This window comes from Mastomys coucha, unplaced genomic scaffold (genome assembly GCF_008632895.1).
Source record: "Mastomys coucha isolate ucsf_1 unplaced genomic scaffold, UCSF_Mcou_1 pScaffold21, whole genome shotgun sequence".
In the NCBI taxonomy this organism is placed as follows: domain Eukaryota; kingdom Metazoa; phylum Chordata; class Mammalia; order Rodentia; family Muridae; genus Mastomys; species Mastomys coucha.
Window position 1 is genome coordinate 37750139 of NW_022196904.1, and position 14904 is coordinate 37765042.

At 48.9% G+C, this 14904-nt stretch overlaps 1 protein-coding gene across 3 annotated transcripts in view; it reads right to left on the reverse strand.

The window, feature by feature from the left end:
* Nucleotides 1-14904, reverse strand: part of Abcc8 (ATP binding cassette subfamily C member 8) — a 78599-nt gene that overhangs the window by 58224 nt on the left and 5471 nt on the right. For all 3 annotated transcript variants that reach the window (XM_031386703.1, XM_031386701.1, XM_031386702.1), the window contains exons 3-6: nt 13346-13467; nt 7726-7892; nt 4741-4983; nt 3865-4053 (exon numbers count right to left, since the gene is read on the reverse strand). In XM_031386703.1, coding sequence (XP_031242563.1) covers nt 3865-4053; nt 4741-4983; nt 7726-7892; nt 13346-13467 — 721 coding nt within the window. The remainder of the gene's footprint in view (nt 1-3864; nt 4054-4740; nt 4984-7725; nt 7893-13345; nt 13468-14904) is intronic.

A 14904-nucleotide genomic window follows, 5' to 3' on the forward strand; every position in this document is an offset into this window, starting at 1 on the left:
GGGAAGGGGAGGATATTGTACACAGAACCACCACTCATTTTGCACAATTTGCTCGGAAACACACATGACAAGCCTGCGTGCTCTTCCCACTGTCCCCTAGAAGGGCTAAGCTCTGGCCTTGGACCTGACCCAGGCTTGTCTTTTTTTGGCTCAGCTGATAGCCCAGAGCTGTGCTGGCAGGTTTCAGATACCAGCCATTCCTTATGAATCCAATGCCATTGCCCTCCAGCCAGATCAGTGGCATCCCTGGCAGGTGACAGATTGGAGAGGGGGTTGGGCGAGAGAGTGGGACTGGAAAGAATTAGATCCTGGATAGAGCCCAGATTTCACAGGGAAGAGAGACAGTGGGTACAGGCGCTTCAGAGCATGGCAAATCAAGACCGCCCATCCTTCTGGGTGCCAAAGGCGCCTCTCTCTGTCCCTTGCCAATTGTGTGTCCTAGAAGGGAAGAGAGGACAGGACAGCTGCTGATGGAGTCAACAGTGGGTAAAGCAGGCTAGACACGGGCTGGGCTTCCTCATGCCAGGCTGAAAGCCCAGCAGCCTGGGGCTGGCAAGCGTCCTCCTTGCCCTATCCCCAATGGCCCACCCTGATAACACCGGCTCTTGGCTAGAACTGGGAGGCAAGGGAAGGGACAAAATGACTGCACTGAACAACTTCTCCCTGCATTTATGGGCTCCGATGCCCAAGAGAATTAAACTGCAGGAGGGAGCCTTGGGCTGGAGAGCCAGAGAGTATTCAAGAAGCCAGGGACTGTGTTTACTCTCAACTCTCGTTTCTATGTCGGAAATTTGCTGATTGTATTTGGGCTGCAGGGAACAACTATTAAATCTGATAATGCCTGCTGCCACTGAGGCAGAGCCATCTGTCCCAGCGATCTGTGCGCCGATAAGAGCACTGCAACAAGAAGGTAATAAACCATAGCCAGTGCTGGGTAGACACTAAGAGCTGAGACAGGGAGGTGAGGCTCAGGTGAAGGAACCTCCCTGGGGCTGCCCCCACTATCTCTGGGGGTGTTCTCTCCTGAGGAGACTTTCCCAAGGGTTTGGGGAAATATGAGAAGAAGATGGCTACCCAAGCTGATGGAGGAGGCTCTGACCTGTGCTACTTTCCCCTAATGTGCAGAATGGAGATGTGAGGGATTTGGGGTCAGTCTAGAGTCAGACTAAAGCTGGAGATGGAGGCAGAGAAATAATCTCTTGCTCTCTTCTTTGGGTAAAGGCCAGAGGAGGCCAATGAGATGGCTCAGAGGAGAACACACATGGTAGAAGAGAACTGATTGCTACAAGTTGTCCTCTGACCCCAAGATGCATGGTGTGGCACACATGTGTACACAGAGAGAGAGAGAGAGAGACAGAGAGGGGGGGGAAATATTTATAGCCAGAAAAGGACTTCAAAGGCATCAAAGACTAAACAAGCAAACCAACCAACTAACCAAGCAAATGAACAAACAAGCCAGTCTCCTCACACACGGGGAATGTCTCCACCTAGCTAATCCAATGTATCCATCCAGGTCCTATTGAAAAGCCCTTCTTTTAGGGGATGGGAGTTGCTATGTAGCCCAGGCTGGCTTTAAACTTGCTGACACTGTCCTGCCTCAGCTTTTTGAATGCTGGGCTTACAGGCATGTGCCATCCCACCTGGCTTTTACAGTCTGTTGTGTTCTTCCTTATGGTCATATGTAGCTACAGATATTTTATTTAGTTTGCTCCGTTGCCGGATTTCATGGTTGTACTGGCTGGTTTTGTGTGCCAACTTGACACAGGCTGGAATTATCACAGAGAAGGGAGCTTCAGTTGGGGAAGTGCCTCCATGAGATCTAGCTGTGGGGCATTTTCTCAATTAGTGATCAAGGGGGGTAGAGCCCCTTGTGGGTGGTGCCATCCCTGGGCTGGAAGTCTTGGGTTCTATAAGAGAGCAGGCTGAGCAAGCCAGGAAAAGCAAGCCAGCAAGGAACATCCCTCCATGGCCTCTGCATCAGCTCCTGCTTCCTGACCTGCTTGAGTTCCAGTCCTGACTTCCTCTGGTGATCAACAGCAATGTGGAAGTAAGCTGAATAAACCCTTTCCTCTCCAACTTGCTTCTTGGTCATGATGTTTGTGCAGGAATAGAAACCCTGACTAAGACAACGGTCCATGGAGCCAGGGTGATGGTTTGGTAGTAGTCATCATTTTAGTGTTTGAGGGCCCAGACACAGAGCGAGAGAGCTGGGCTCAAAATCTTACTGTTAGAAGCTGGCTGAGAGGCCTTGGGAAAGTTATCTAATCTGGCTCAGCATCAAGGTTTTCATCTGTAAATGGAAATAATATCTACAGCGTAAATTATATGGCTTGGGAATTAGATCTGAATGTACTCACCGCTCCTGGAGCACCCACCCAAAGGGTTCCTTTTTGGATTAAACAAGGAAACGAGAAATGATGCCCATAGCCAGATGTGCGTCCAGTGTTAGGTAGATAGGCATTGTTGCTAATGATGCTGATCATAAAACTAAGTCTCCATGACCGCACGGCCCTGCCCAGGGCCAGCGAACACTGGGATCAATAAACATCTTCTAGGCCAGTCAGACCCACAGACCAGGCCTGTCTGTGATTTCTAACTCAGAAGTGCTCAGCTGGCTAATTCTGTTTGGAGAAAATCATAAAAACTTCCTGAGGAGGTCAGCACTCTGGGAGGAATGAATATCACGTACAGGGCACCACCGATTATGGGAGCCCTGATCACTCTCAGTGTCACAAGGGCCTATGTGTGGTTGGAATGTTAGAGTCTCAGTGTCACCGGGATTTTACAAGGCAGACTTGCTAGGGACTTCTCACTGTGGCCATCTGCACTCAGGTGGCTGCCGAGATCCAGTACCTTCATCCCCACCTTCATCTCCAGTGTGGGCGATGCTGATGTTACCCCAAGTAAAGAAGACCACACTTAAAAGAGGCTTCTACTGCCTTCCAGATTTACCATTTGTGTGTGTATGTGTGTGTGTGCGCGTGTGCGAGCGCGTGCACACTCGCAGGTGCCCCTGGAGTTGTAGGTGGCAGTAAGCTACCTAACATATGTGCTGGGAACCAAACTCTGGTCCTTTGCAAGAGTGACAAACACTCTTAGCTGTTGATCCACCTCTCCAGTCCCTTCAACGCTTTTTAAAATTAGTTTTTAATTTAGTGTATAAAAATGGGTTTCACTGTAACATTATTATATCATACATATCACACATCGCAGTAATGTTCTCATTTTCATCCCTTTACCCTCTTCAGTCCCTTTCCCTGCACTTGTTTTTCCCCTATGCCTCTTAATAGGTAGGTCCCTTCTGTTTTTATGTTAAATATTCATGTACATGAATGTACACATTGTCATACCTTGCCTATTACAAAAGCTCTCCACAGCTCCAAGATACTCAAAACCCACTAGGCTAGATGATGCTCAGTGGTCTTTTCAACTCAGATGATGTCACAACTTTGGACAAAAGAGTCAGAAATCTGTCTATCTTTCTAACTGTCTGTCTACACACACACAAGCACACACGCATATGTGCACACACCACACACACACACACACACACACACATATATGGCTTCTCCTTCACTAGCAGCCATCCTAGATGTCTCTGCAGAACACCAAGAGTTAGGATCCCCAAACTGAAGGCAGTGGGTTAACAGTCAGGCACCAAGAATCTCTCAGGGGCACAAGCTCTCCTCTCAGCATTTCAGTCGACAGGATACAGAGACTTCCAGAACCAGATGCTGCTGAAGAGCCTCCCACCCAGTCAGCCACGGCTAACATGGCCTCTCAAACCCACACACACATCTACACAAGAGAATTGTGGGGCCAACCTTCTAGGGGCTGCCTCGCCTTGCCCCAAGCACGACCCACCTTGGGCTGGAAGACATGGTTCTCCTTCCCGAGGTGGTCCACAATCCCAAAGATGCAGAGTGGCCCAGCAAAGCCCAGCAGGTCAGCCAGGATACGGAATGTGCTGCTGAGGACCAGGCGTCTCCCAAAGGCATGACAGAGAGCCCTCCAGATAGCCCGGGCACCCTGCTGGCTCTGCGTGTCCTTCCGCTGCCAAGAGAGTCCCACAGACAGGTCAGAGTGGCTGAGGGCTCAGGACCTCCTTCTGGGTCACCCCAGGATCCTGCTGCCTGGGGAAAGCCCTGTGCCCATGCTGTCTGTGGACAGGGAAATTTCAGTAGGAAATCATGGTATCAAGAGATGCATGACAGGGCAGGTCAGATGGGCATCATCATCTGATCAGCATAGTGCCATCTTGATGGATTGGCATCTACCATGCTCACTCATTACCATCTGTTTCAATGTTTCCCTGACTGCTGGACAGGGCATGGAATTGCAGGGCCTCAGCGTCCTCTTTACTGGTAAGAGCTAACCCCAGCCTGGACAAATCTACAGAGATGGTGTAAGTACCAGGCCAATTCCTTGCACTTCACACTGGGTGGAAACCTCCATCATTACAGACAGTGCACTTCAAAACAAAGAGCACAGGGATGGGAGAGTCATGTAGAGCTGCATCCCTTACCAAGCCTCAGCTTCCTCATTTTGACAGTGAGTGTTTTGGACATGCTAACTTGAACTATCAGGGCCATTCCAACCATGACCTCTAGACTTCTGTACAACAGAAGGTGAGACTCTTCCCCTTCCCTGGTCTGAGGGGTTTGGCCTTTTGCTCTCTGAATTTTCGTCTGTGACTGCATGGAAAGGCAAGTGATGGGTGGTGTGTTTGGACTCACTGACCGCCTGGGCATCGAAGGCTGTACAGAGTCGCTGATAGTTGGTGAGGGCTCTCATGGCGATGGGCAGCTTCCCGATGGCCCGCAGGTCGATGGGCTTCCTGTGGGCAGTCTTGATGAAGGCATTCATCCACCAGTAGGTCCCCTTTGATAGCAGGTTAACGAAGGGCTGCAGGAAGCGCACACCCAGGTCTTGCAGATCCTCGGGGGGCTTCACTTCCCTTGGTGTCTTGAAGAAGATGTATCTCTGTGGGGCACATGGGGGTGGGGCAAAGGTGGAGGGTGGGCAAGTCCACTATCAACCAGCAAAGGTCTAGGTATGATGGTCTGCACTTGACCACCAAGAAATGTGCCCATCTATGGCCTATAACTACTCCAGGAAAAGGGCCTCCTGGGCACCAGTTCCAGGGCCTATTTGCCTTGTGGCTGGCTGTTCACTGAAGCTGCGTTTGAGCTGAGCTAGGAAAGAACTGGGGTCACCATTGCACGATGGTTAATGTTGCCTGTCAACATCACCTAGGAGACAAGCCTCTGGTCATGTCTGTAAGTCACACCCACACTGGGTTAATTAAGGTTCACCCTAGCTGTGTGTGATGGTTTGTATATGCTTGGCCTGGCTCGGGGTGTGATGATCTCTGCAGGTACCTGTACTCATGTACAAAATGCCCCAATCTCCCCAGACACAGATGCATGCACGTGATTTATATATATATGTATATATACATATATATGTAAATGCATATACATATACACACACATATATGTACATACACACACACACACACACACACACACATATATATATTATATATATATATATACATATATATGGAGAGAGAAAGAGAGAGAGAGTCTCACTGTAGCTCAAAGTAGCTCTGGCTGGCCTATATCAACACTGTGTAGACCTAGAATTCACAGAGATCCACCTGCCTCTGCCTCCTAAGTGCTGGGATTAAAGGTATGAGCAACTGTGCCTGGATAATTAAAATACAACTTTAAAATGTTCTTAAGAAGAGGGCAAGAAGCTTAGTGTGGTAGCATATGCCTTTAACTTCAGCACTCAGAAGGCAAAGGCAGGTAGAACTCTGTGAGTTCAAGGCCAGCCTGGTCTACAAAGTGGGTCTAGGACAATCAGAGCTACACAGAGAAATCCTTTCTCAAAAAACTGGGAGAGATAGAGAGATAGAGAGATAGAGAGAGAGGAAGAGAGAGAGAAAGAGAGAGATTGAGCTAAGCACTTGCGTCAGTGTGTCTCTCGTGACCAGTTGCTTCACTCTCCTGCCCGCCAAGCCTTTTCTGTCACTGTGACCTTACCCTTAATCGGCCAAAGCAAACCCTCCTTCTCTTCCCTAAGTTGTCTTTAACCAGCCACAGTGTCAGAGCAACAGCAAAAGTGACTAAAAGTGCTGAGTTTGCAGAGCCTGAAGTTATGTGTACCTGGTTCAAATCCCGCCTCAGGCACATGCTAGCAAACCTCATCTAACATTTTTAAAGGAAGTGATGCACACATCCCAGGATCACTGCTGTGAGGATCAGTTGTGGGAGGGAATGTAAGGAAGTTATCTCTCCCAGGGACCACTAACTAAAAGCAGAAGAGCCTGACAGGCAGTTGACAGCCAGCCAAAGGCCCTGGCAAGAAAGAACCACCACCCCTGTGTGGGCTGGGGAGCAGGCAAAGGGCTGTCTCTCTCAGTGTGGGTCACTCACAGCCTTCTGCCAGCAGCCTGTAACACTGGTTTCACTTTAGAATGCATGAGCCTGTCCTTTGCTTAAGCAACTCCCTTCCTGGGCATCTCTCCCATAGAACAGAGTGGCAATACACAGAGGTTAGCATGTTCTGTGTGAGGGCAAGAACATGGCAGTGAGGTGAATGTCTGCCCATCGAACGATGGCTGCACCAATCACAGCTCATCCGCATGGTGGAATACTTACTATACAGCCACTAAGAGACTGGACTTGCATCTCAAGCAGCTTGGAGGGAGCCCTAAGAAATTCTGGCCAAGATGACCATGACTCAAAACATGGTATATAGTATGTTCTATTATCATAAAATAAATGTTGAAGGGAAAAGCATTTTTACTTATGTGTGTTGAGAGAAAACCACTGGGGAGATACTTGTTTAGATGGATGCGAATGATGTCATATTAGTAAAAATAATATGGGAAGTACGTAGGCTGTTAGTTTGAGTTACCCGGGACAGCAGGGTTAGGTGAAGGTAGAGAAGAGAGAGGGAAGGAGAAAATAAAGGATGACAAAGCAAAAGACACAGCTAGGCACTCAGGAGGTGTGGTAGTTTGAATATGCTTGGCCCAGGGAGTGGCACTATTAGGAGATGTGGCCTTGTTGGAGTAGGTGTGTCACTGGGGGATGGGCTTTTGAGAACTCCCTCCTAGCTGCCTGAGGATGCCAGTCTTCTGTTTGCCTTTGGAACAAGATATAGAACTCTTGGCTTCTCCTGCACCATGCCTGCCTGGACATTGCCATGTTTCTCACCATGATGATAATGGACTGAACCTCTGAACCTGTAAGCCAGCCCCAATTAAATGCCGTTTTTTTATAAGAGTTGCCTTGGTCATGGTGTCTCTTCATAGCAGTAAAACTCTAAAACAGGAGGCTAAGACAGGAGGGTAGAAAGTTTGATAGCAACATGGGCTACATGACTTGGCTCAAAAAACCCCTAACGAAACAAACAAACAAACAACCAAAACAGAACATGAGAGGCACATGAGCAGTGGCCTCTGCTCATTCACGAGCGCACCACTGAGCCCCTTCCCCCAGCAGAAGAAGCAGTGAGAAGCAGACTCTTCCTCTTGTTTCCCTCTCCCTCTGGGTACCTGGGGTGAAGGGCTCCCCTAAAATCTACCTATGATTCAGTGACCTGTCCTGAGCAAGCAATACAGCCAAGTCTCGTGAGCTCTGCTGAGTGGCAGCAGTGCCCAGATGCAAAGCGTCCCTGGGTCAGAAGCACTCTTCCCACTTCCCTGCTTACCCTCACCCGGATGACGTTGACTTCCACAAGCAGCAGCATCCCATAGAGAATCACCAGAAGCCCCGTGAGGCAGAAGCGCAGCTGAGAGAAGCCGATGGCATGGTCGTAGAACTTGACAAACTTGATGGTCTTAGTGATGAAAGCCAAGGTCCAATAGATGAGCAGAGCTGTGAAGGAGAAAGAGGAGTAGAGGATGCTGATCATGCATGCGCATACCTCTACAAGCATGCAAGCATGTGGGAAAAGAGAGAACACATGTTCAGGGGGCACGGGGGAAGGGAGATGTTCAAACACATTTTTGATGAGGGGGTGTGCATGTGTGACTATCATGTCATTCCCTTGATTAGCTGTTGATGGGCTGATCACTGTGTGAGTCTCACACATGTCTGAGAATGACTTTGAATATCTAGTCATCTGGCCTCCACCTCCCAAGTGCTGGGATTACAAGTGTGAGACACCACACTTGGCTCCAGTGTCCCTTTGAGATGTTGACCAGGTGTCATAACACTCATGACAGACATGCTAACAAAGTCTGACGACATTACAAATCTAAACAGGTTAGGAAATTAGCAATGGTGGTGGGGAAATGCCCCCTTGAATTCAGCTAAGCTATGGGCCCTGTGCCAGGCAAGCACTCTAACGAGTTTTCTCATTCATTCCTTACTACAACCTTGAGAGGGAAGTGGTTTGTCACCTCCCTTTCAGCAACTTAAGGGCACTAAGACCCCTTGCTGAAGGTTGGGTAACCCATGCAAGGCTATGATGGTGCTTGCCCCAGGGGGTGGCACTAATAGATGTGGCATTGTTGTGTGTCACTGTGGGAGTAGACTTAAGACCCTCATCCTAGCTGTCAGTATTCTGATGAGGCACCCTTCAGATGAAGATGTAGAACTCTCAGTTCCTCCTGCACCATGCCTGCCTGGATGCCGCCATACTCCCACCTTGATGATAATGGACTGAACCTCTGAACCTGTAAGCCAGCCCCAATTAAATGTTGTCATTTGTAAAACTTGCCTTGGTCATGGTGTCTGTTCACAGCAGTAAAACCCTAACTAAGACAGTGGCATTAAGCAGCAGAGCTGGGCTAGCCAGTCTGCGGTGACTTCAGGTGGAATTCCCAACCCATTAAATTCCTGTTAAGATGGGGACATTTTAATGATCATTCAATCCATTCTGCTTGTGTTGCATAAGAACACTGAGGTCCCAAGAGATGAATTAGGCATGCTCACTGACAGCTTGTGATGGCCAGAAGGTGATGACCCAGGTCCTTCTTCTCACAGCCCAGTGGCCACAGCACCCCAACTTGGAAGCCTGGGACTATGGAGGACACAGTGACTTCCTGCTCCGTGGGGCAGTATGCAGTACAGTGATTGGAGAGAGAAGCCTGCAGCCACACTCACCGGATTTATACATAACAGCTGGATGGCCTTGGATAAACCATGCAGCACCAAGTGCATCCAACGTGTGGCCCGGGGAAGCTATGAACGCACCCCAACACCAAACTGTAAACTTAAAACTCTGTCGATTTTATTTTCTAGGCAGTGTGCATGCAGAGTCCTCAAGTGTAGATCTTGTACTTGGCGATATCACGTTGTAATGTCAAAAGGTCAAACGTATGTGGTACCATAACCCACTTAGACTTGAATGTCCTCATCCATCACTGGGGACAGTGACAGAGTCGTCCAAGGAAGCAATGCGTGGAAAGTATTTAGCACAGGGAGCCTGGTGTGGAGCATGGCTGCCCTTTGGGTATTCACTGTTGATGTTTTTATGAAGGCTGGATTTCAGATTTGGGGCAGTAGGCTTCAGAAGCCCTTGGTGGATTCTGTCCTAAATTCTCACCCCTCCCCCTAATCTGCCAGCTTGTCACTATCAGCTTGTGAGAGCCAACCCCAACACAGCTAGCTGAGTGGCCCTGGCGGAGGCATTGATGCAGGCCAGCTCCAGCATCCCTTGTCTCTGGAGTCCTATACACATTCAGTGAGGCCAGCTTCAGCCACACCCCCAAGCCAGGCCACAGTGAGTAAATGAGATTTGCACTCTGACCTCCACCTGAGCCATAAGGTTATCGTTTGAGAACAAGATGAGATCTGTTTGGCCTGGCTGTGGGCTGAGAAGCTGGTCAAGACACCACGCCTCTCCGTGTGGCCAAGACTGAGGACGGGCCTTGGAGGGAGGGCAAGGACCCTTGCTCAGGACTGTGGTGATGGCCCCTCACTTGTGCTGGTCTCCAGGCCACAGGGATCCACAGGAGGAGTATCTTTTGCGGAGAATGAGAGGGCCACCTATTGGGGCAGAGACTTGTCTCTGTGTCTGGATTCTATAACAACTCTGTGACTTAGGCAAGGAGAACTTAGTGTTCCTATCCAGATGGGAAACCAAGGCTCAAAGAGCCCAAGTGTCTTCCTGTCTGTAAGGGCACTGAGGAAGTTGGTGGGGGAGCCAGGATGAGGTCCAGAAGGTCCCTTCCCATAGTGCCAAGCTCCAACATGTCCCTGGACACAGCAGCACCCATCGGGCTGAGAGAAGCAGGAGCCAGGCAGTAGGTGTGAGTGGGGATATGTAGAGTTCTAGGCTTTAGACCCCTTGATCCTTCTCTCCATTTGTCTCCCACTCCCAGGTCCCTCACATTACACCTGTACATCTGGATCCCACCCATTGATCCCCACCCTCCATGCCCTACCACATCTAGGCCACCATCATGCCCTCCCTTGACTACTTCAGGAACTTTGTGACTGGTTGTCACTTTCCCTTGCCCTCCCTCTACTCCAATATGACCTTCATAGAGACATAGAATCATGTTCAAAAGCTCTCGTTGCACCCACAGACACAACCGTTGTTCACAGTACTCAAGGACAGGCATGTGTGGCACATCTCTGTAATCCTAGCATTTGGCAGTGGGAAGGGGAAGGATCAGGAGTTCAAAGTCATCCTTGGCTACATAGTGAGTTTGAAGCTACCCTGGTCAACATGAGATCCTGCCTCAAAAAAACCCAAGCAACCAATAGACAATAACAATAACAAAGAAACCAAAGCAGAGAAACCTCCACAATAATAATAATATATAATAGTGAGAGAAATCCAAATGTCCACCAATAGATGAATGAGTAGGAAAATATGGCCTAGCCAGATAACAGAATATCATTTAGCCGTAAAGGAAGGAAAACTTTGATAATACTACAACATGGACAAGCTAGAATAATTATTCTAAGTAAAGTAAATAAATTACAAAAGAATTAAAAAATCCTTAATGAAGTTCTGACAGAGAGTAGAATGCTAGGCCTGTGGGCTAGGGAAGCGAGAAGGAGACATAAGTGTTTAATGAGTTTAGAGCTTTGGTTTGGGAAGGCGGAAGGTTCCTGGGGACAGGCAGTGGTGATGGCTGCATAGCGTGTAAATGTTCTCAATATCACAGGATGGCACACATGGTGGCTGACATGGTCAATACCATGTTATATACATACGAACACACACACACACACACACACACACACAACCCAAATAGAGGCAAGAGAACCTCAAGTTTGAGACCAGCCAGGACTACACAGGGAGACCTTTTTACAAAAATAGGAAGAAACAAACAACAAGCAACAACCGTAACAACCACCACCACCAAAACCAAAGGCAATCAGCTGCCCATCCCTGCTGGGAGAGGGCCAGCACCCTGTGCGGCCAATTCCAGCTCCGTGCCTTCCTGCCTGCAGCTGTTCTTTCTCTCTCAGATCCCTTTGTGTGTTCTGTACCTCAAGAGGGAGGACGGGGATTGCACACACTCTCAGCTCTCCCTGAAGCCAGCCTGCCTCTCCTTTCTGTCTCCCGCTGTTTCTCAGCGCACGTCTTTCTTCAGGGTCCTCTGGGGCTCCAGGATAACATTTCATAGGCTAGTTTAAGCTGTGGAGACTTCAGGCCTGGGACCAGAGGCAGGCCTCCAAATCGGGTGGCTTTTCCATGAACTGCCCTCTACTGTAGCTTAGCACCCCTTTACCCTTTTGACTGACCTAGAATTTCTAGTCACAATGACAGTCTTTTCTGGGGCAAAACTCCAACCAGGGGAGCTGAGGAAAGGGAAGAAATCATTGATTTCTTGAAAGGTATGGAACCATCCATGGTGCTGATTTGTGCCTGGAAGATGGAATCCCGAGTACTTGGGGGGAAATTGGAATACTAGCTTTCAGGTGCTGACAGTGTTCGTAAGACTCAGCTTAGCCAGGCCCTGCTAGGTCAGGTGGGGGAGGGTCCTCTTGGGGACTGCTGTCTGAAGCTTGGAGCTTCATCTGACCTACTGGCTGCTACTCCAGACATACCCATTCATTCACATGGGGTCCTGGGGAAGGGGCGTGGCTGGAGGGCACCAATGGAACATTGCACCTACCATAGGAAGGTAGACCTGTGACTAGACAGTAGGAAACTGTCGTCTGGCCCCAAGGCAAGGCATGTCACTTCAGCACAGAGAGCTCCTGTTTCTAGTGTCTTCTATCACATGCTGTGACCCATGAATGCCAGTAGCTTGCTGACACAAGATCAGAAGCAACTGCAAACGACTGTAGGCTGTGCTGTGGCAGATCTACAGACTTACGGCTTTGGTGGCAGGAACACAGCTTGAGGACCCCTAGAAGCAGCTAGAAGCCTGCTCAGATACCTGATTTTGGTGATGTACCTGAGGTACAAGAATAGACTAAACCAAGTCTCCCACCCCTGAAGGTAGACTTCCTAACTCTGTAGAAGGACAGTAATGGGACTCACCTCACGGGGCTGTGGCAATGATTGAGTTAATATGATCCTGGCATGTAGGAAATGCTCAAGGAGTGTTTGCTGGTGTTGTTTTAAACCTTTCTATGTCATATCTGTATGCCTCACAGGGGAGCCACAGCTCCAACAGAGCTACTGTGGGTATTAGTGAGATGAACCATGCGGAGCACAGAGCCCAGCCCACGATACACACTCAATAAAGGGCAGGCAGCATGGTTGCTGTTTCTGCCTGGCACCCCAATCATTCATGTCAGAAGCTGCAAACTGAGTGTCTAAGAGAGTCAGCCAGCCTTAGGTTTTGGTCCTAGGCCTTTCTCTGCTGCCCATGAGACTTCACTTCATCAGATGCCACCCATAAGCCCACATCAGCTGAACGCATCTCCTGCACCACCCTCCCCCAGACACCCAGTTCATTTACCTTACTGTCTCCTTGACCCTGCAGTTGACCATCTTGGTGATGTTTCAAATACAATATGCCTGAGGCCCTGATCTACATCTTGCCCTTACCTCCTATGCTGAGGCCATCTTAGTGACCAGAGACACTTTTACTGTGTGGTCAGAACCAGATTTCCACAGGTGGCCCTGATCACTGGGCTTGGCTGTGTTGGGCTCATGGTCAGAAGACATCTGCATGCTGGCTCTGCTTGGAGCCTCCCTGTTGCCCTGCACAGATAACCATGTCCACCACCCTCCTCCTGGAGCATCTTGCTCTGCTCCCCAGCATCCTCAGCACCTGCTCCTTGGTTCATCTTTGCCCATCTGTCTCCTCCTCCAGACCACAAGCTCCACAGAGGCAGAGACCTTCTCTTCATTCCTGGTTCCTAGCCTGGATCGGTTGCCTGGAGAAAGAAAGGCCTCCCCCTGTCCTTACCGATCAGCAGCTTGGGGAAGTTAGAGGTCTCAATGTTATGATAGTAGACCACAGAGGTGATGGCAGCCATGAATGCCATCCCAGCTGGCATGTACAGGTGGAGGTGGCGGGATTCTGTCACCCTGTAATGGGAGAAGAAAGAGAGGAGATGAGAGAGGGGATGTGGATATGGCCAGCACACAGTAGAGCAACACAAGTCTTGTGCTTATTGTTCAACACATAGTAGTGTCTCAGATAACCACGGCATCCCTTTATATACTGGTAATTCTTCCCAGCCTGTATCCCAAATATTGTGTATCCCAATTTGCTTAGTACCAGCCCCATTTAGTAGGAGCAGCCCAGGTCAGCACTGGCAGTGTTTCTGGACACAGCACTAACAATGCTGTTAGCGGTCCAGGTTTGCTGAGTGTCCATCCTGTGCCAAACATGATTCAAAGTACCTGGCAAGAGAGAAATTGTTTAATTAAGCCCCATAAAGTGGGCACCCAGTCATGCTATTCTATAATCAAGGTAATTAAGGTACAGATTGGCTAAGCAACATGTCCAAGACCAGGCCTTTGTTCTCTCAGGGCTGAGGGACAAAGACTCTAGATAGTGCCACCCTGCTTTGACTCACAGAGGCCTCTGTGCTAGCTGGATGTAGGCATGGTGACAACCCACACTTGGGGCCAGCTCTACTCTTAGATCTCAGCTTCCACCAAGGAGTGCAAGGGGTCGCCTTGGCTTTCCTGATCACACCTTCCCTACAGACAGCAAAACACAGACCCAGCCCAGCCCAGCATTTAAGGGCCAGGTGACAGGGCATCTGCCAACCTCTTTAGCACTACATAGCCTGTTCTATTTGCACTAACAATGTTGGAAACCCTCCCCATCCCCAGAGGGTCTGTTTCGGCCTCCTGCCTCAGTAATGTCCTTGCTACGTTAGACTGCTATACTACTATACTATACTATACTATACTATACTATACTATACTATACTATACTATACGTACTGGCTGATTTTGTGTGCCAACTTGACACAGGCTGGAGTTATCACAGAGAAGGGAGCTTCAGTTGGGGAAATGCCTCCACGAGGTCCAGCTGTGGGGCCTTTTCTCAATTAGTGATCAAGGGGGTAGGGCCCCTTGTGGGTAGTGCCATCCCAGGGCTGGAAGTCTTGGGTTCTATAAGAGAGCAGGCTGAGCAAGCCAGGGGAAGCAAGCCAGTAAGGAACATCCCTCCATGGCCTCTGCATCAGCTCCTGCTTCCTTACCTGCTTGAGTTCCAGTCCTGACTTCCTCTGGTGATCAACAGCAATGTGGAAGTAAGCTGAATAAACCCTTCCTCCCCAACTTGCTTCTTGGTCATGATGTTTGTGCAGGAATAGAAACCCTGACTAAGATACAATACTATACTATACTATACTATACTATTCTATTCTATACTATACTATATTATACTACACTATACTATACTATTCTATTCTATACTATACTATACTATTCTATTCTATACTATACTATATTATACTACACTATTCTATTCTATTCTATTCTGTACTATACTATATTATACTACAC